The sequence below is a fragment of the Vipera ursinii genome (genome assembly GCF_947247035.1).
Source record: "Vipera ursinii genome assembly, chromosome: 3".
Taxonomy (NCBI): Eukaryota; Metazoa; Chordata; class Lepidosauria; order Squamata; family Viperidae; genus Vipera; species Vipera ursinii.
The window spans coordinates 29,895,604-29,918,555 of NC_139516.1; the positions used below are offsets into that span (position 1 = coordinate 29,895,604).

The following is a 22,952-nucleotide window of genomic DNA, read 5'->3' on the forward strand; positions in this document are numbered from 1 at the left end:
AGACTAAACTCTCAGTATCCCCATCCTACATAACTGAGGTTTACTAAGGGGCGGGGTGGGGCAGTATGGAGAAGGTTGCCTTAAAGTTCTCTGGTATTAAAAATTCTCTGGTCTAGTTTTTCGAGTCACCCAATCAAGCTGATTGACATTAGGTTAAGATGACAAAAGAGCATCTCTTTATGCATTGTGTAGGTAAAGTTCAAATCCTCTACAAAATAAAACAAAGATAAATAGTACAGTGTAAAGTCACCCTGAACAGTTGTTCAATTAGTAGTCAATTATTTTAATGGATTATTATGAATTATTATGAGCTAGAGGGATTGTGAAGTTGCCCTGCAATTGGAAATATTGCATTCTCCAGCTTCCCAGTTGAGATTTTTAAATGCAGAGTTCTTGGTGTTCTCTGAGCAGCAGCTGAGCTAACATCATTATCTAACCAAGTAATGAAATGTGTGCAGAAAAACAATCATGTGCAAGACAGCAAGGACCCAATAGTTCAATCCTGAGTTGTTTTTTACACACACACACAAACACACACTACTATTGGAGGTATCTTAGTGTATTCATACTCTTACTGTATGACTTTAAATCATAAGGAGAACTGGCATTCACAAAACAGTTGGAACTAGAGTTTCCATGTTTATTCCAGCCCGCCCCCCAAGCTTGCATTTGATCTTCCCCTTATATCCTTGCAAGTTCAGTAGATTCACCCTCTTTAGTCATTCCCTTTCGTCATTCACAACTCTAAACCAATGAAAAAGCCAATTTACCTTGATTTATGTCTATAAAAAACATGCCATATAAACATGCAAGCCCTATGTTTACAAAATGAATTGCTTCTAGTACAAGTTGCATTAAAGAGTATCCTTTTCTCAAAGTTTTCACATTAAAAATGAACTAGTAAAAACCACAGCTAGACCAAAATATTCTTCATTTTCCATAAATACTAATTTCCTGTGAAAACAGTCTGAATTTCTATTGGTCTGTTTTAGGGAAGATTGAGAAATGTTACTAAAATGTTCAAGGTATGTATTCTGCAGCTAATACATAGTTGAGGCCAGGATTTAATAGATTTATAGCAAAAAGGGAAAATGAACTCAACATCAACAAAAGGATATGGGGCGTACACACAGTCATTTCAGAGAAATATCTTTTAATTACTTTTTTAATGGTACAACTTCATTTTACTCCCCAACGATCAAAGTTTTTAAAAAAAATATATATGCTTCCTTCCTTCCTGTACTGTATTTCCATCTATGCAGAAAGAAAGTAATTATGCTTTTCCCCATATACCTTCTATAAAGTGGACAATGAAACTTCATGATTTCCCATGGGGCAAGATTTGTAGTCCAAAGACAGTTTCTGGAATTCATAGAACATACACTGTGCAAAATCCTTGTATCTCACTTTATTAGAGGATAGGAAAGAAAAAGGCTGAGTCACCAATGCTTCCTTCTATCTCCTTTGAAATATTTAGGATGTTGTGGCAAATAATAGCTAAGGTTCCAGTCCCTCAGACAAAGCAAAGAAAATAAGTTAAGCAAGTAGTCTTGAGCTGCTGGAGAAAGGTGAGAATATAAATCTAATCCATCCAAATAGGATTGATTCAAATCCCTAATGGACTATGAAATAGATCTCTTATGAAGATAAAATTGCTGAAAACTGTCATGATCTCCTTGGAGGAAAATAATACAGTTAAAACAAAGATGTATCTTATTTTTTTCTGTTTTACCATAATTCCTTAATTTTTTCCTACTTTTCATCTGTCATTGCCATTGTCATTTTAAATAAAATACATGTGTATATGTGTGTGATTATTTTATTTTTATCTTGATTATAATGCCATCTCAGACTTCTGAAGGAGCATCAAACAGATCATGTATTACAATACTGATATAATTAGTCATTTGCTTATTTCTCTTTAAATAATAAAGATTCAGTTGATTTGAAAGTTAAAATATTCTTCATTTGGAGCTTAATTGCCTATTAGTATATAAAGTGTTTGGTGTGTTTCATGGTATGTTTTCTCCATCCTCCACAACTGGTCCAAAACACTTTACTATTTGAAACAGAAAAGCAAATGTTTTCACCTTCCTAAGATAAAATTTAAGGAAACCTTTAATTTTATATCACAGGGTAAAGCATGTATACAATGTTGCACTATGCAGGGTTGTTTAAGTTTTTCCATAAGGCAAAATATAGTTGGACAAAACTCACTGTTTGCTATGTATAAAATATACTGCTATATTTTATATAATTGTGTAGGTTTAATTAATACTTCCATATCTCATAATTTCCCTTGATTCACACTTTTGTAGGTAAATTGATCGTCTCTACACTGGGGAAACACAAGAAGAACAGTGGGGATACTACATTTGCCAGTTACCAATCCCCCTCTCCATTTTAATCTTTAGATTCTCCCAACCTTCATAGTATTAATTTGTATGGAAGTATAATTGATGCAGACAATACTAATGCCAATAAATAACCTTGAACCGCTGCCATAGAAATACCAGGTTTTAATAAAATGATGTGTTCTTAAATACTTTATATTTTTAAAAACTTTAATTATTCATTATAGTAGCACTTATTGTTTAGAAAGTAGGTTTCAAGACTTTCAAAATTTTCACATTTCAGTTTTTGAAGTTACTTTTGTAAGTAAAAACAATCCATATTTTATTTTTCTACTGCAGGGAAATATTTCTACTATCTATCCATTCTGTGGCCAATAGATCACATTTCCCACATATAATTTTTAGCATCCAAGAGTTCTAATCATTTCACTCTTTCCAATACACGGTACCACTATTTTTATGAAGCGTTCTAGACTTTAGAAACATAAAAAACTGATTTCAGAAAAAGACCTACTGGTCCGTCAAGTCTGCCCTTTGAGGTATTTTTTGTTTTATTTTTTTTACTTCTTAAAATTTTTTAACATTTTCTTAAATATGTGTTTATCCCAAGCATGTTTAAATTCAGTGACTGATGATTGATCCTCTACCTCCGCTGGAAGTTGGTTCCAAACTTCCACTGACTGTTTCTGTGAAGTCACTTTGTAACATTACTTTTGAACTCTCCTCTTGTCAGTTGGAGGTTATGTCCCTGTGTTCTTGGTTTTTGTTTAATATTTAAAATGCTGCCTTCTGGAATCTTATTCACATTCTTAATACATTTAAAGTTTTCAACCATGTTCCCACTTTTCCTTCTGTAATCCAGGCTGTACACATTCAGTTCCTTCAATCCAAAATTAAGTTCATAGGTTACTGCAACTGTAAAACAAGTATCAATTATCTGTAGATCTATTATGTAAATATGTATAAGAACTACGGTCAATGCTGTGCAATGATTATTATTGGTTTCCTCCCTTCTTTCAATATACTAGGATAGATATCATATGTATTACTGGAAAAAATGCATGTGTTTCTATCCAGTTTCTGGTGTGAATATGTAAAGTTAGAAATGAAGTTTTAAATAAACTTGAATAGAATGTCCAAATTGCTCATATAAACAGGTCAGTTTACAATTATTTAGCACCTTCCTGCATATGTCAACAGTGATTTTTTTTCCCCTGTATTTTAACTGAAGTTCCTTTTCTAATTCATTCACCATCTCTTTTCTATAAAGTTGCATTTATTTGGTAATGGCTTTCCCGAATTTTAACCATTCTGGCTGAATCTTGGTGCAGATGTCATGGACAACTCTTTGAGAATAACTTTCTTCAACATTCCAAATTTCTTGGGAAAAGCTTTGCCAAGAAGCTTTTTTTTAAAAAAAAAAAAAGCAACCTAAATGCATTCAAAGCATGCAAATATTTGTTCTTCAGATAAAAGATTTCTCTGGGAAAAACTAACATCTAGATTTGGTAGTCTACCAAATGCCAGGGAATGTTTTTGATACCCTGGATCATGGCTATACATTTTAGAAACATAAAATAGCATCAATCATGGCTGTTGGCAACATAGAACATAATAGAAGTTGGCATATTATTGTTACCGCTTCACAATCTTTACATACATGTTCTCAATAATATATAGCAATGTGAAATGAAAGGGAAAAACATCATTTTCACCTTTTGCTACAAAAACTCTTAGGATGCCTCAGGGAATTTTCTCCTGGATTTTCGTTTACAAGTATCTGGCATGCAAAATGATCACGGCTTGTTTCACCCAGTGATTAAGCAGGGATCAAAATGACTTGTTCTTCCTTGTTCAGCCTTTCCTTCTTCTTCAAAACCTGCCTACTTTGCATTTCTTTTCTCAGTGCTTGTTTCCTCCTCTTGAGGGAACTGACATGATGAATAAAAGGTTTTGCCAGTATCATCAACAAATATTTGCTGTTTTTGTTTAAATGTAAAGGATATTTACCAAATGCAATGAAAACTGCCTTTTCCTAAGGTTGTCCGAAAAGTTTATACTGAGTTTTAGCCTATATTGGCTTTTTATTATTATTATTTAATGTATCTTAAATAAATATATTTTGGCTAGGTGTCATTCATGCCAAGTGTATGCTACTTGCCAAAAAAGAAAGGGCTGTCCCATTTTCTCAGCAATCCTAAAATTCATCAAAAAAGGCATAGTTTACTGTATCGAACTGACTGGAAGTGACAGATCCTTCTACTGCCTAGCCCAGTGTGTAAAGAAGGATTAGGATTACAAAAAGAAGAAGCTTCCCACATCTTTGGATAGGAATATTAATGATTCCAATGGGGGTGTGTTTTGGGGTGGTATTAAGGATGATGAGCAGGTCATGGGAGAGTTATGGATACAGTTCTAATCCTTGATATTCTGAAAAGACAATATATTGGTAAAGTTGTATTTTGATATTAAGTTTATTGAATTCTCTAATTTATATTAGAGAACAGTAATTTTCCCACTATTGGTGAGAAGTGGTTGAAAATTATCTTATACTCCTCCCTTAAATAACTTAGAAAATACTACATAATTTTAGCATTCAATTTGTATACGTAACTACTTCCGTTCCTTTATGCCTCATTATAATCTAGAAAATAGAGTCTTCTTATAGAAAATAGATTATTTACAGATCAAACCATCAGTTTTCTTTAAAATTTCTCCATACAGTATTTGAATTGAGCTTTGTTTGTTTCTGTAATACCGTACTCACACTGCACATTTCAATAAAAATTGGAATATTTTTGTTTGTACACTTCATTACCCACAGTGCAAAACACCTGTATTTTATCTCTACAATATGATTTCTAGAAATAAAACCTTGGGCCAAGATCCAAACAGAATTAAGCAGCTCCCCCTCCCTCTTTTTTTAAATGGAGAAAATTATGTATTTAAAGTCATTGATAAAATAGGTTTTATCTCTGGATGGGTTGTGTTCAGATTTTACTAATAGGTTAGGATCTAAGGTATCACCAGTAGGTCAAGCATGTGCACTCAGGAAATCAGTAATATTTTGTTCTTTTCCAGTTTTAAAAGATTGCTACATTAAAACCTATTTACATGCAACATTTGTTTCATTTTCTTCCTACCAATTTCCTGTGGTTTAATAACAATTTAATCTATAAAACATTGAGATCACGGACGGATGGGTCAGATTTCTCTGAAGACTCAGATAAACGTGCAGTTTATTTTATAAGAGTAAGTTTGAGTGTCTTTAAATGAATTCATTTGCAAGGATGTTTAAATGTGGTGTTGTCATATATGAGCTTATGTATGCAAAAGTTTAAAACAGTATTCCCTAGACTCAGATGTTCAGATACGTTCAATTCCAGAATTTCCAGCCAGCAAGGCATGAGTTGGAATCCCAAGAGAAGATTCCAGCCAGGGATGGCTGTTTTAAAAAGAAAGGAAAATTTCGGTACAAGTTTGATATTGACTGTGCTCGCTTATACTTCAGGATAAGTACAGGGAGCCCTTGACTTACGACAGTTCATTTAGTGACCATTCAAAGTTAGAACAGCACTGAAAAAGTGACTTATGACCATTTTTCACACTTAACAACCATTGCAGCAGCCCTATAGTCACGTGATCAAAATTTCAGACGCTTGGCTGCTGACTCCTATTTATGATGGTTGCAGGATCCCAGGGTTATGTGATCACCTTCTGCAAACTTCTGAAAGCAAAGTCAATGGGGAAGATTGGGAAGATTCTCTTAACAACCGTGTAACATGTAACCATGTGACATGTAATCAAACATAGAGCTTACTGGGATATGGATAGCTGTGGCAAGGATGCTTGTAACATCCTCTTTCACAAGCAGAAGACGCTGCACGGCATAAGGACCAAGTGGGCCTCTAGTGCAAAATATGAAGAGATCTACTCCCTGAAAATAGAGACGCAACTTCGTACAGTTCAACATCACAAAGTCAGGCAAGCCATTACTGAGAGCATATTTGCCTAACTGGAATGTAATTTAACTGCGCTCCTATAAAATAAGGAAAGCCAAAATCTCCTCTTGCTGCAGAAGTTGGGGCGTGCAAGCAGCACAGTGGATTATTGAGAAGGATGCAAAGTTGGACTCATAGGGACAGTTGCTTGTGAATGAGAAATATATCAGGCGGGTGGGAGGGATAGAAGAGTGATATATAGGAGCTATGCTGATGCTGATTGTGGGTCAAATTGGGCAAGCACAGGCCCCACAGCCATGTGTAGGCAATGAATTATTATTATTATTACATACACAATAACATGAAATCACAGTTACCAGTTTTTTAGCTGATGTTGGCCTTTGTTTGCATCAAGTTCTTCTGGAAAGACTTAGAATGTCATAATGTATCGGCATAGTCTATGTGAGGATCCAAGCAATGTGGCCTTTTGTAATTGATAGATGGAAACGTTCTCAATGGGTAGATTTTCTAAGTGCCTTCCAAGGTTTTTGGTTTGGCACCCAGGTTTGGGTTGGCTGAATTAGAACAATAGGATGGTGATATGAATTAGCAACTTCTTTCTTATGCTCTCTGGAACTAAGGAACTGAATAATAAAATTCAGGAATATGGGAAAACTGAGATAGCTAGATCAGTGCTTGGATTCACTACAAAAGTAAATGTTAAGCCATTCATGGGGATCAATAGCTATTAGCCTTGATGGCAGTGTGAATGCCTTTGAAGGTCATCTATTGGGAAACTTCTACAGTAGAGCAGTTGACTGGCCATTGTGAGAACAGACTTCTGAATTAGATGGATCAGGGGTTGCTATTATGCTGTGGGAACATGTTTGTAATATAAGTACATACACCAGAAATGGCAATAACTTTAATGAGTAAAAAAATGTACAGCCCAAGTAGTACACTCCAAAGTGCAAATTAGTCCCCTTCTCTGTGTATTGTTTAACATCATCTTAAGACTGCCAAGAATTAGTGAGAATTATATGTAATTTGACTCTGTAATACCTGAGCCAGAAAGACTCTTGAAAACTCACCTAAGCAGAAAAACAGCGTAGTCTTATTGGGACTTATTAGCAGCAGTAATGTAAGTGTCCCATTGGATATGCTTTCAACTAACACAAATCCAAACTTATTCCTGCTTGACACCTTTTTTTCACATATGGTTTTCTTTTTTGATTGAAGATCCAGATTCGTTCCTTAAATCAGCTCGCCTCCAGCGCCTGCCTTCTTCTTCCTCGGAAATGGGCAGCCAGGATGTCTCACCACTTCGGGAGACCAGCAAGGACCCGTTCTCTGGGGACTGCAGCTGTCGTCAGGATGGTCTGACTGTGATCATCACTGCCTGCCTAACGTTTGCTACAGGAGTCACGGTGGCCTTAATCATGCAAATCTACTTTGGGGATCCCCAGGTAAGAAGAAGTACTGGATTGTTTTTTTCCTTTGCGAAGGTGATTGTGCATATATTTTAATTTAATTTAATTTAATAATATTTATATACCGCCCTTCTCCCTGAGGACTCAGGGCGGTTCACAGGGCAGAATAAAATACTAAATACAAACGTTAAAAAGAGATTAAATAATTGCCCATGTTAAAACAGTTGAAATAAAATTCTAAAACATCCAAGTTAAAAATTAAGACAATAAAAAAAAACCCCACCAATCCCCATCAGGCTAGGCCGGCTTGTACAAACAGAAACGTCTTGAGATCGCGACGAAAGGAGCGAAGATCGGGCGCCATCCGGAGCTCTACCGGTAGCTGATTCCACAGCTCTGGAGCGCCCACAGAGAAGGATCTCCCCTGGGGGCCACCAATCGACATTCTCTGATCGGTGGCACCCTGAGGAGGCCCTCTCTGTAGGAACGCACAGGACGCAGGGAGCTTGATGCCGGCAGCAGATGTTCCCTAAGGTACTCCGGCCCCATGCCATGGAGGGCTTTGAACACCGTTACCAGTACCTTGAATCTCACCCGGAAGACAACTGGCAACCAATGCAGCTCACGGAGCAGCGGTGTAACGTGGGAGTATCGGGAGACTCCCAACACAACTCTCGCGGCTGCATTCTGTACCAGTTGGAGCTTCCGGGTGGTCCTCAAGGGCAGCCCCATGTAGAGAGCGTTGCAGTAGTCCAGACGAGAGGACACGAGCGCATGAGTGACCGTGCACAGATCATCCCGGCTAAGATAGGGCCGCAACTGGCGCACCAGGCGAACCTGGGCGAAGGCCCCCCTAGTCACAGCTCCTACATGGTCTTCCAAGGTGAGCCGTGAATCTAGGAGGACTCCCAAGTTGCGAGCCCTATCTACATATATATCATATATAACAATGATTTCTAGCAGTATATGAAGAAACAACTATAACTCCACAAGCAATAGTTCAGTGAAAGCCTAAATTAGGAATTGCTGTACTGAGATCATGTAGTCAAGCTGCTGATTTGAGGCTGCTGTATTTCCTAAAATTCTTATTTAGTATTTCAAGGAAAGATGTCCTTGAAACCTGTTCATTGAATTTCTTTCTCTTCCTTATTTTAGCTAGTGATGATCTAGCTAAAGTGTATAACTTTGGCATTAGTAAAACTACATGGTCATCCAACTTCAGGCTGAATTTATGCTGCTGTATTCTATGTTTCTTTCTCTCCTCTGCTTTTCCTGTAGTTTTTTGTTTGTTTGTTTTATTGCTTTGTATCTTATTTTGGAATTTTTTAATAATGAAAAGTGGGGGATAAATGAGATGCATCAGTAAGATGTATATAAGTATTTCACGTTACTGTTTTTGCTGATAGTATTCCATGCTGTGAATTAATCTTTAACAAAGTGTATCTTTTAAATCAAGGATATCTCTTGCAAATGGGAGTCTTATGGTCCTTGTGTTGGTTTCTCATTATAGAATGCACTAGTCTAACATGGTGAATTCTAGTAAAATATTTGTGTTTTCCTTGTATTTTAATTTTCCTGACTTTTTTGGCATTATATACATGTCCTATTTTTCCCCCGGTTTCATGACCTGAAGATATGTGTCTTTGCTAAATTAAATATATCTGGATTTGGCCAATGCCTGAGAGATCACCATAAAACCCCACTTTCTCTGACATTAATTCCATGATTAATGAAAATTATAAATGTTCTGAGATCCAGAATGAGGTCTTTTTATAAGAGATCTCTCATAGATATTATAACAGAAGAATAAGATACCAATAAGTGTGAAGACATTTTTATAAAAGATCTTGACACCAATATATAAATTTGGATTAGTATCTGGGATGCAAAATTTGGACCACTTCTAAGTACAGTAACTGCAAAGCATTAGATTTTTCTCTATTTCTTTGCTGGCAGGTAACAGTCATCTAGTCACTGCAGTCCCAAATATGCTAGAATTAAAACAGGGCTCTCTTTCTGGACAGAACGTATCTGTGTGATTGCTAAGAGTTGACAAGAATTTCATGACATCTAAATCAGTAAGAGATAGTAGCTGACTTCTGTACACTTGAAACTATACAACAATTGCTATGTAAGCTGTCATTAAAAAAGTAAAGGTAAAGGTTCCCCCACACATGCATGCTAGTCGTTTCCGACTCTAGGGGCCGGTGCTCATCTCCATTTCAAAGCTGAAGAGCCAGCGCTTGTCCGAGGACATCTCCATGGTCATGTGGCCAGCATGACTAGATGCCAAAGGCGCACGGAACGCTGTTACCTTCCCACCGTAGTGGTCCCTATTTTTCTACTTGCATTTTTACGTGCTTTCAAACTGCTAGGTTTGCAGAAGGTGGGATGAGTAACAGGCGCTCACTTTGTTATGCGGCACTCGGGATTCGACCCGCAAAACTGCCGACCTTCTGATAGACAAGCTCAGCGTCCTAACCCACTGAGCCACCGCATCCCTTAAGCTGTCATTACCTTTCCATAATGCACAATTGCCAGATATGACCTAATGTACTATCAGTGGCTCAGTGGGTTAGGATGCTGAGCTTGTCGATCAGAAGGTCGGCAGTTTGGCGGATCGAATCCCGAGTGCCACATAACAGAGTGAGTGCCTGTTACTCGTCCCAGCTTCTGCCAACCTAGCAGTTCGAAAGCTCGTAAAAATGCAAGTAGAAAAATAGGGACCACTATGGTGGGAAGGTAACAGCGTTCCGTGCGCCTTTGGCGTCTAGTCATGCTGGCCACATGACCACGGAGATGTCCTCGGACAAGCACTGGCTCTTTGGCTTTGAAACGGAGATGAGCATCAGCCCCTAGAGTTGGAAACAACTAGCACGCATGTGCGGGGAAACCTTTACCTTTACCTTTACTATCATGGAGCCACTAGGATAAGTCTATGGCTTAGGATGTAGGGGGCCTTTCTAATGAATCAGTCAGTTGCATTTGTAGCTACTGTCTCACCATGTCATTTCTCATAGATATTCCACCAGGGTGCTGTAGTCACTGATGCTGCTCGCTGCACTGCCCTGGGGATTGAAGTACTGAACAAGCAAGGATCTTCAGTGGATGCAGCCATTGCCTCAGCCTTATGCTCAGGAATTATCAACCCTCACATAGCTGGCATTGGCGGGTAGGTGCCAATCACTTTTATTGATTTGTTGTCATTTTACAAAGAGAAACATTCATCTAACCCACCCACCCACCTCCACCTGTTTCTATTTCCATTTGGGAGAGAATTTCTGCAACCAATGGAAGAGTGTGCTTTTCTAACAACTGATGTGAGTGTAATTCCTGTTTACTATATTCGCACATGAAATATATTGTTCTGAAATGATGCAAATCTTGTGAAATACACAATTTCTGAATGGCATTTTTATATTTTAATGTCTATTACTCAAAGAAAGGACTTTAGGTTGAAAGACTCTGAAGACCTGAGTGTAGAGTGGATTTTGCTACAAAATAATGTGGAGAAAGTTTATACCTCTAAATTCTCTGCTGGATTTTTTTTCAAATTAAACAATATAGAGCCTTATCTAGGAAAGTCATCTAGTAAGTGGAGTCCAGCTTGGGTGAATTCCTTCTGGCTAGAGATGAAGCCCAACCAGAATTGCACTGTCAGCCCCTTAAATTTTGGATGGTCATTGCTCCAATGCCTTAGCATTGCCCAGGTTGCCTTCGTAATTCTAACTGTACTTGTGACTGTTACCATGATGTCAGGGATATCCACAAGGTATGGTAATGTTAAGATAGTGGCCACAATGGTGTGTTTGAAGCTCTGTTTGTTTTTGTCTGCAACACATATTGCTTATAGCTGCTGCTTCCCATCAATAATCAGGCTGTTTGTTTTAGGTAGCTGTTATACAAGAGAGATTACAACGTCTCAATGGTTGGAAACCAGGAAGCTCTAAGGCATATAATTACATGAATTATGAAACCTGATAATGAGCCATCAGCTGAGATTTGAGAGAACTTTTGTTGAAACTGGAAAGTCTACTTTGGTATCCATCCCACTTATTCAGAGAATAGACAAATAAAAATAACCCACAAAGATGAGGCCAATTTAAACTTCCTTTTCATACAGACTAGATTAATAAATTACACTTGCTCTATTTTAAGTGGTGATTAAGGTATCAGATAAATAGTAGCTATGGTTTAAGAAGAGAAGCATATATTAACCCTATTTCTATTTTACTCTAAGGACTCGCCTGTATAATACCAACCTGAAGAGCAGGAGTCTCTTAAAGAAAACACATCAACATTGTGTTCAAAAAAGTTATTTTCCCATTGCATTTGTTATCTTTAAGCATTCTATTATTCTTTCTTATTAATGTCCTGTACATTTTCAAGTCCATTTTGCAGCAGAGGTATATATTCAGAATAGTCTTACATAGCTCTGATATAGAAGAAATAGAAAGCTACTTTACAACAGATTGTCCTATTACACATCTATCCAAAATCGCTTACTCTAGTATTCTTTCTTGAGTGTTTCAGCATTGCCAGCCCTAATTTGGTAAAACAAAGTAGCTGCTTTGAGCATCAAACCAAGACACATGTCAAACTGGGGCCAAGCACCATTCACTGCTCTCCCCATCTCAGCTGTCTTTTCATTGTGTTCAAAATGCATCTGTCCCCCATGTATCATTATGGAAGGATCCTCAGTTCAACACATTGCAAGATGCCTGTGATACATATCTGCAGCCACTGCAGCTGTTTCACAATGCATCATTTTGACTACTCTTTCAGAACGGCAATGTAAAGGTAGCCAGTAGAAAAATGAGTGGAACTGGCATTACCTTCAAGAAAAGGATGTACAGGAGGGTACCAGTCTAGGGTAGCTACTTAAACTACAAAGGGTAGATTTTTTGTACTGAGCCCAGCTGAGAAAAATCACGCTGGAGCTGACAAAGTATTCTTCATGTAAGTTTCACTGATTTTGTGGTTCCACTGTTGCAGTGGAGGGGTAATGCTGGTTCACGACATCACGAAGAATGAAAGCCAGGTTGTTGATTTCCGAGAAACTGCCCCTTTCAATATCCAAGAAGAGGGACTTAGCAAGTTTTGGGAAACAAAGGTGGGTCATTACCTTAATTATTTATGTGATGAGTAGTAGTTGGTTGGTAAAGAGCTCCATTCATCTGTTGTCATTTCCTGTTTCCGTCACTGAATTAGTAAAAATGCTGTAAATAAAGCATTATCTTCCTATTTTGAAATTTGGTATTTTTTAACAACATTCCTCCTTTTCATGGCACAATGGGCCTCACTCCTATTTAAAGAATTTGCATCTTCTCTGTACCTTCTCTTCTTGCTTCTTATTTGGGTTTTTCAAAGTTTAATTTTACTTACTTCATTTAAAAGTTAGATTCTATTTAAAGCATTGTTTTTAAAGTTCTTGACTCTTTCCTTATGTTCTTTCTTGTTCGTTTGTTTTTTCTTATCCAGCCGGGTCTTTTGGTGGGTGTTCCAGGAATGATCAAAGGACTCTATGAAGCACATCAATCTTACGGGAGGTAAAGAACATTTGTCATGTGGATGCACTCCATTGTTCAGTACCAACTGGAAGATGAAGTATGTGTTAAATAACAATATGCCATGTGCAAGGGTTATTTCTTATTAACCCTTATTATCTTATAAATGGAAGCAGTCAGACCCACATCTCATAGGCAATCTTTAATATGTATCTATTAAAAGCAGTCTATCTACCTATAACACTTATAATAGATAGATAGATAGATAGATAGATAGATAGATAGATAGATGATAGATAGATAGATAGATAGATAGATGATAGATAGATAGATAGATAGATAGATAGATAGAAAGATAGATAGATAGATAGATAGAAAGATAGATAGATAGATAGATAGATGATAGATAGATAGATAGATAGATAGATAGATGATAGATAGATAGATAGATAGATAGATAGATAGATAGATATAGAAAGATAGATAGATAGATAGATAGATAGATAGATAGATAGATAGAAAGAAAGATAGATAGATAGATGATAGATAGATAGATAGATGATAGATAGATAGATAGATAGATAGATGATAGATAGATAGATAGATAGAAAGATAGATGATAGATAGATAGATAGATAGATGATAGATAGATAGATAGATGATAGATAGATAGATAGATAGATAGATAGATAGATGATAGATAGATAGATAGATGATAGATAGATAGATAGATAGATAGAAAGATAGATAGATAGATAGATAGAAAGATAGATAGATAGATAGATAGAAAGATAGATAGATAGATAGATAGATAGATAGATAGATAGATAGATAGATAGATAGATGATAGATAGATAGATAGATAGATAGATAGATAGATAGATAGATAGAAAGATAGATAGATAGATAGAAAGATAGATAGATGATAGATAGATAGATAGATAGATGATAGATAGATAGATAGATAGATAGATAGATAGATAGATATAGATAGATAGATAGATAGATGATAGATAGATAGATAGATAGATGATAGATAGAAAAGTTAGATAGATAGATAGATAGATAGATAGATAGATGATAGATAGATAGATAGAAAAGTTAGATAGATAGATAGATAGATAGATAGATGATAGATAGAAAGATAGATAGATAGATAGATAGATAAATAGATAGATAGATAGATAGATAGATAGATAGATAGATAGATGATAGATAGAAAGATAGATAGATAGATAGATAGATAGATAGATAGATAGATAGATAGATAGAAAGATAGATAGATAGATAGATAGATAGATAGATAGATAGATAGATAGATAGATAGATAGATAGATAGATAGATAAAAGTACTTCTTGTCTTGGCTATGTCTGGTCTGCAATTAGCAGCAGCAGCTTCTCCTTCTGTTCTTTATTCTTCTTCACCTCTCCCTCCTCTTCCAATATTAGTATTAATTGTTTTACTGTAAACCCAAACATCAAATATGAACTTGGTCAAAAATTGTGCACTCCATTGTAACTACCATTCTTTTGTTTATGTTTTGATACCAGTCAGTAGTTAGTTCTGTATATCATCTTCAGAACAGCAGAAGGACAAGCAAAATTAACTTGGGTTCTACATAAAATGGGATTGAAAATTTTTGCCTAAAATTATCTGGTAACATTTTCATTATGGTTTTATATTCCTAACGAGATGAAGACTGTCAAGTCAAGCCATTACTTCTGTTTTGCTAGGCTGCCATGGAGACAGTTGTTGGGTCTTGTTGCAGACATAGCTCAAGATGGATTCAATGTCACATATGATTTAGGTGAGTGCTTTTGCGGAACAAGATGTATGGTGAGACTAGACTATGTGTACAAAAAGCACCACATTTTTTTGATGCTGGCCAGTGCAGTATTACTCCAAATTTTCCATTACTATTATTAAGGTTTACTTTCCTTCAATTATATTTTGGATTATGAGAGCAGTATGGTATGGTGGTTAAATAGCTGGATAGAGATGGGGAGGCTCAGATTCTAGTCCTCTTGCAGGCAAGAAGTTTGGTTGGGAAATTTTGGACCAGTCATTCAATAATAATATCAACAACAACAACAATAATAAACATACTATTCCATCCTTCGTTCCTTCTACATTTGTCTACACTACCTTTTCATAGCATCTACTACAAAATTAGGGACAACCAATTTGATACTGGTAAAAGTTGAATATTGAGTCAATTGATTCAGAATTGTACAGAGAAATAGATTAATGAATGTCTCCTACTCTACCTTTGTTGCTTCAAATTATTTAGTTGATTCCTAGACAATATTGTTGAGTAAATTCCATGAAATTTAATTCTGAATAGACACACTGAGGGTGGATTATTAATCCCATTTCCCATGCCCTGGCTCCATCAAGTAAATGTCATGCAACAGCTAATAAAATACTAAGTCTGCTTTCAAATAAAACAATAACTTCTAATATAATAAAAACTCTTAATTTTTTTCTGCTTCTCACATGTACCTTCATGCAAAAATGCACACGCGTGCACAAACACACACACACACACACACACACACACACACACACAGATATTTGGGACTTAATGCTTATAATATCTCTGTTGTGAATAACATATATGAAACAATGTATAATAACTAGATTAGGGGAACAAAGGAATAAGAAAGGATTATTTTATTTATTGAATAGAATGCTTAGATTACCTAAGAACTAAGGTCAATTAAAAAACAAAACAAAAACAAAACAAGAAGAAATAATCAGTGGCCCAAATACGAATATAAAAACTACCCAACAGGTGTTCAATCACTGCCCTGCTTCAAAGCCAGGGAGAATAGTCAAGTCTTAATAACTTCCTCAGAATGAAAGCCATCTGGATTTCTGGGAGGATAACCTTCCAAAGAGGAGGCACTGTGACAGAGAAGGGAACTTCCTAGGTCTTGCTAGATGACACTTCTTAAACAATTGCCCCTAAAGCACTCCCACTGAACCCAGCCTCGCTGGGCAGATAGGAATAACTGGAGTCAGGCAGGCCTTCAAATACTCAGGTCCTATGCCCTGAAGGAAAGGTTATAGACCAGACAAAAGTTTCGTGGTGCCCAGTGAGAATGGGATGAACCTTACCACCTTCAGATATAAGGAGATGATTCCCTCCACAAAGAAGCAGATATTGCTCCATGGATCCAACCACAGGTCACTTCCCAGGCAGCCTTGGCCAACCTTGACTTGCTTAAGAAAACCCTCTAAGATTTGGCTTCAGATATCTCTATTGAACAATAGATTAGAATAGATAAATAGAAAAAGCTTCTTATTTTTGAAACCAGAAGTACCTAAAAGTGACAATATTACGTATATTCAGTGTAACAGGCTACAAGTGCTGTTAGAAAGAACTTTTCCTCAATTTCTAAGTTGGTTTGGAAAGCTTAATAATTCAACGTGTACTTTTTTGTTATTTCTGTCATTTGTAGCAATGGCTTTAAAAGAAATGACGGAACACTATAATCATTCAGAAAAATTCAGAGAAATCTTCTTTCCTGATGGACAACCTTTGTTGCCAGGAATGTTTTTGAGAAGACCAGATCTGGCAGCTCTTTTAGACTTGATTGGATCAAGAGGAGTGTCAGCTTTTTATAGTGGAAATGTAACACAAGAAATTATTTCAGAGGTGAGTCACTCATTGTTGTTGTGTACATATATTTCTGTATGCCTGGTTATATGCATGAGTAAAGAATATTCTTGTTAGCAGCACTGAGCATTTTTTTATGGAAAGGTCTCAAGCAAATAAACTAAATGTAAAATGTACAATTACCGAGAATTCTGATTCTTATTTAAATTAATCTGGGATAATGAGTTTCAGGGTATCATTTGGCAAGATGGTTAAGAATTATTTTAAGGTTTCTCTAGTATTCCAAAAATTATGCAATGATAGAAAAAGGCTGTCAGCCACTATCAACCCCCTCTTAGCTAAAAGGGAATATTCGTTGTGTTCTAAAATGCATTCATTAGACAGGCCCAACAAGTCTAGGCAGTAATCAATATGAACAGGGTAACCTATGCAAAATTAGGTTTTCTCCTTCTCTTTTTCTGTTGATAAACTTTTATAGAAATCATTCCTTCAACATACCAAAATATGCATGTTATAATATGTTTACAAATAAAATAATATTTGGTTGGTCAGGAGGATACAGATCATTGTTTTGTAATTGCTTAGCCATTTTAACAGTTATTTTAAACTACAGACAATGCATTGAAAGTAATACCACTATGATCCTCTCACTAGGTCCTTAAATTTGGAGGTACTTTGTCAGAAGAAGACTTTAGCAACTACACTGTGTTGGTTGAAAATCCAGTCCATACAATATACCAAGGTAAAAAGCCCCTTCTATAGCCTATGCTGTTATTTCTTATATCGTTTAAATTTTTATTTTAAAATTGAATTTAGGAAGTGCAGCTACATTTTAGGAAAAAAAACACAGAAACTTGGATTGCATTTGTTTATAAATTAGCATAGTACTCAGAGAACAGAATAAAAGCTAAGCCTGGTACATCCATAAAAACTGAAAAGAGAAACAATAAGGTATTCCCAAACCCTAACTGGGAGACTGTAACAGGCTTAGACGTTTTTGCCCTTGGCTGAAACCATACTTTATTGGTGGCATAGAAATACGCCATTGGGATAAGCTAAAGCCTCAGATTACTACCTTTAGGCATATTACTGAATAATACCATGTCATACTAACAGAAGATAGTTTTCTTTATGAAGGGCTGACTAAAGTCCCTTTTATTTCTGAACATTAATCAGGACAATGCTCTATTTATCTGAGGTTGGGTAATATGTGATTCCTGCTGAAGTCGCAAGTTGCTTTCAAAACATTTGTTTCAAAATAGTTTGGAGGAATTTAAATTATATTTTGAGAAAAAGCAAGACTAAGCTTGCACTGTTTACTTACGTAGTAATCAATCTTGCCAAACTCAATGAGATTTTCTTCTGAATGGATTGTTCTGAACTCTGCTATGAAGCTGCTCTTGGTTTCATATTAGTCTAACTCAGTTTTCCTGTGGTTTTTTATCTTTTTTATCTTTATTAGACTTATATACTTTTTCCTTCTTTCATTTGAATAGGACATCTTGTTCTGAGTCCACCACCTCCACATACAGGTCCTGCTTTGATCACAGCGTTAAACATCCTTGAGGGATTTAATATTACTAGTCAAGTAGGCAGGGAAATTATTCTGCATTGGATAACAGAGGTAAGACTTGCTCAGCCAAATTGCTTGGGCTTGAAGTTGTCATTAGATTTTGTTCCTTCATTGTATTATATATATCATACTTTACTATACTGTTTCATGCCATTTTACTTCCTTTATAAAGAATTGAATGAAGTAAGTGAAAAATGGTTGCAAGTAATGTACAAGAAATGGCTTTTTTGCAAGATAATGTTTCATGAACTCTTAGAGTGTCTGCTCTTGAAAATGGAGTTATATTTTTGTACAGTTTAAAAAACAACTGTTTAAAATTTATTTCAAATACTTTTCTATATAAATATATCCAATAAAATTACATGAGAGATCATAGAAATGATCTAGAAAATGCATTTCAATATATTTTAGTAGCAGAAATATGGCCAGTAGTGTCTAATGACAGGACTTTGCCTTATGAATGTACAATGAGCTACAGATTCCTAAACCCCGATTAATTCCCATCTTGAAAATATCCATCCATTTTAAAACTAGAATAATAATTCATGTTAATATCAACTATTATGACCTACAATAAGCAGATATAAACTACAAAAGTTTTTGAAGAGAAAATTTATGAATTAATATTCTCTACTATCTTCTGATTATTGGAAGACAAGCCAGTCCTTTCACATATATTAGCTAAAAGTACCTCCTTGTGGCATATTTCTTGTACTGTACTGACATTATAATAATTCCATCTTCTCTATGACTAAAAAGGAAAACAAAAACTCTAATTTTTTTCAGTCATCTATGTCGCCATGTTTTACAGTATATAACATATAATTTGATATTTAGCTAGTAAAAAATCAGGGATTGTTCCTGCAACAATTATGGTCAGGCTCAGTTGATTTCTTTTATAACATGCCTAGAGAAAAATTATTTTTATAGAGGCCTATGTAACATTAATACACACGATAAATTTGATATATGCCTGATATTGGCAACTGCATTTTTAAAATAATAGACTTCAATGTGATATTTAAAACAATAAAATTCAAGAACTGGAGGTAAACGTTTTAATAAAAGAAATTCAGATGAAGATTTCACTGTGAAACTGATCAATATGAAAATAGTGCTAACTTTGATTCTGTAGCCTTAGGCCACACATGAGAGAGTGTTTTCTCTTCAATTTTTATACACTGAATTAGCATGGTTATACATGATTTATTATGGAACAAGCATTGCTTGGCTTTAAGTCAAAGAGAAGCATTACTGTTGTCAGTGTACCCAATAATGTTCATAGTAATGTATGTTTTTATAGCCAATGCAACATGTATTTGACCATGTATGCTCACTTCACAACAGATATGACATGTGATTCTTAAGAACTGCAATGCATTTTCTGTGGTTCTTGAAACACACTAACACAGTTTCTAATAGTTTTATTACTTGGTTTCTAGAAATGCTATGAATAAATACATTTTAGAAAATATAATGATTTGTATATTTCTGCTATAATCAAGTAAGTTAGGTGTTAAGTATCAAACTGGATCTGAGGTTAAATCATCTTTCATCCCTTAAAAAGACTTCAACAAATATTGATCACAATCTGGGGTGGGAGAGAAGATTAAATGTGACTTGTTTCCAAACTTTCTTTTTTAAAACATACAAATAGCAAATATTAATATTGTTAAGAGAGCCAGCCAGTTAAGGCATCAGGCTAGAAACCACCTCTGGTGATCTTGAGCCAGTCATTCACTCTCAGCTCTAGGAAGGAGACAATGGCAAGCAATGGCAAGCTACTGTAGTTCTCAAATGTGGCCAAGAAAACTGCAGGGACTAGTCTAGGCAGCCACCAGGAGTCAATAATGAGTTGAAAGTGCACAGATGCATGTGTGCACACACACACACACACACTTATAGAATGTTGAAAAAGTATATCAAAGTGAAAACAGAGAAGAGGAAAGAGGTTTAGAAGTTGTCTCCCATCCCATAATACAAATTAATTATATTGTATGTTCACCATTAATTTTTAACAAAGAACCAAAAAGTTTTAATTATGGCAATAAAAATTGCAGGTCTGGCCTGAGTGTTGTAGTCCGAGGGAAGGCCTGACATCCCACAGAGGAAAGATTATAAGATTAGTGGCTGAGCCTTCTTTTAATGCTGTGGGACTGCAACTTCCGCCAGGAACCGTGGTGGTGCAATGATCAGAATGCAGTATTGCACTTTGACTCTGCCCACTGCCAGGAGTCTGATCCTGACTGGCTCAAAGATGACTCAGCCTTCCATCCTTCCAAGGCCAGTAAAATGAGGTCCCAGATTGTTGGGGGCAGTATGCTGACATTTGTACACTGCGCAGACAGTGCTGTAAAGCACTATGGAGCAGTATATGAGTCTATTGCTATATTGAAGGACAACAGGCTAACTGAGCAACAGAAACTCACCACATAATGCATACATTTAAGTTTCCATCTCTGCTCTACTATTTCAAACAACTATGGTGTTCCTGTAAGAAAAGTAAGACATCTTTCTCAGATAGAAGCTACTCCATTGGCTTTTGTAAAGGGAATGAGAAAAACCATTATCTTGTTCAGGCAGCATAAATATCTTGGACTTGCCTTGCAGCTGTCTCCCTGGAAAAAGAGAGATTTCAAAGACCATCTTCATATTATTTTTATTTTTTCCCCTTTCTATTCTATATAGACCTTAAAAGTTGTGTTGGCATTAGCTAGCAGTTTGGGAGATCCTTTCTATGATGCATCCATTTCTGACAGTGTGGAAGATATGATGAGGTGAGTTTCAATTTTCTGATGATCATTCTTCATACAGATATTTTTGTCATTATGCTAAATGCAGAAAAGGAATAAGAAAGAATAAATCAAATGAACTAAGGAAATGAAAAAAAGAAATATAGCTAAAAACAAGTCTCAGCCAGCACAATTCATTATACCTCCCTAATCTTTTTATCCTTGCAAACTATTCTTGTTTCCACCATGCCTATCTATTGATTCACATGTTGTTTTGGGGTTTTAAACTTCTTACATCTCTTTTTAAGGAGCTCATTTACTCCATCCAACAATATGTTTCCTAGCTTTCTTATTGCTATAAACAATTCACTCTTAATTTATAGATTTGTTTTTTGACTCAGTCCTCAATCATTTTCTCTATGTAATATCAAACCACCTCAATGTACTTGTTCAACTTATTTCTGATAATTTACTTTTATATTCAATTCACATTCATTAAAGACTATTTCTTCCTGTTTTACCACAAATATTTCTGAAGTATCCTAGCCCCTCTGCATCCAACATTATTTTATGTTTCTCCCAATATATGAAACTCCCACTTCTGTGAATAATCTGGGCAGAAGCTATTTCAATTATTTTCATAATTATTTTACCTTGCTACAGAGCATAGTATATATGAACTTTCTACTAGCATTTATTTAAGCCATCAAGAGTAATGTCAGGCCTTTGAGAAGTCTAGGTCTGGAAACAAACTCCCCAAGTTTGATTAAAACAATACTTTACTGAAATAAACAACAAAAACGGAACTTGAAGTAGGAAGGTGCCTTGAATAGCTGTTTAACCATTGGTCAAGTTGCCCAACTACCAGGTCTCAGACATAGAGGTGTCCCATACCTGCCACTTTTCAGTAATGCTACAGTAGTCATCAACTTACAACCTTTAATTATTGACTGTTTCATGTTACAACGTCATTGAAAAAGTGACTTATGACCATTTTTCACACTTACAATCATTGCAGCATCTCTGTTGACATGTGAGCATACTTCGGGCACTTGGCAACTGGCATGTATTTTTGAGTTTCACTGTTCCAAGATCACATGATCCTCATTTGTAACCATCTCAGCTCACTTACAATAAGCAAAGTCAATGGAGGAAGCTAGATTCGCTAATGACCACATGGTTCATTTACCAACATCAATGATTTGCTTAACAACTGTGGCAAAAAGGTCATAAAATAGGGCAGAACTCAATAACTGCTTTGCTTAGCAATGAAAATTTTGGGCTCAATTGTGGTTGTAAGCTGAGGACTATCTTTTCTGTCTGAATATGGATCTATCATTCTCCTGAAAGAACATATAAGTTAAATATACATACCAGCCAAAATACAGTATTTGGAAAATTGGCAATACAGCCAGGATATGGGGCTCTTAACACATTCATCTCCCCAGACTTAGGATCATAGGAATGTTTTTAGGGTCTTATGAAGGGCTAACAGGATTGGGGCCATTCTAATCTCCAAAGGGAGGATGTCCTATATTGCAGGGGCCACTGAAGAAAAACCTTGTCATCTGGTCACTGCCGGCTGACACTTTTTGGCTGACAAGATCTGCAGCATGCCTATTCTGCTTAATCCGGCTGGACAAGTAGAGACTCTTGAAAAAAAGTGATGCCTCTGGTACCCAAATGTAGGCTTTTAGAGTCTAAAATAAGATGGCTAACAAGATGCATTTTGAATGCTATTGTTTCTATATTTTTATTTATTTGTAATTTCATTATTTTTAAAGTATTCTGT

The 22,952-nt window shown here is 35.9% G+C and overlaps 1 protein-coding gene across 1 annotated transcript in view; it reads left to right on the forward strand.

Annotated features, from left to right (window-relative positions):
- GGT7 (gamma-glutamyltransferase 7) overlaps positions 1-22,952 on the forward strand; it is a 29,437-nt gene that overhangs the window by 1,382 nt on the left and 5,103 nt on the right. Inside the window, exons 2-10 of the mRNA XM_083357359.1 lie at positions 7,535-7,761; positions 10,746-10,897; positions 12,721-12,838; positions 13,207-13,274; positions 14,967-15,040; positions 16,698-16,894; positions 17,510-17,597; positions 18,352-18,479; positions 21,117-21,205. Coding sequence (XP_083213485.1) covers positions 7,535-7,761; positions 10,746-10,897; positions 12,721-12,838; positions 13,207-13,274; positions 14,967-15,040; positions 16,698-16,894; positions 17,510-17,597; positions 18,352-18,479; positions 21,117-21,205 — 1,141 coding nt within the window. The remainder of the gene's footprint in view (positions 1-7,534; positions 7,762-10,745; positions 10,898-12,720; positions 12,839-13,206; positions 13,275-14,966; positions 15,041-16,697; positions 16,895-17,509; positions 17,598-18,351; positions 18,480-21,116; positions 21,206-22,952) is intronic.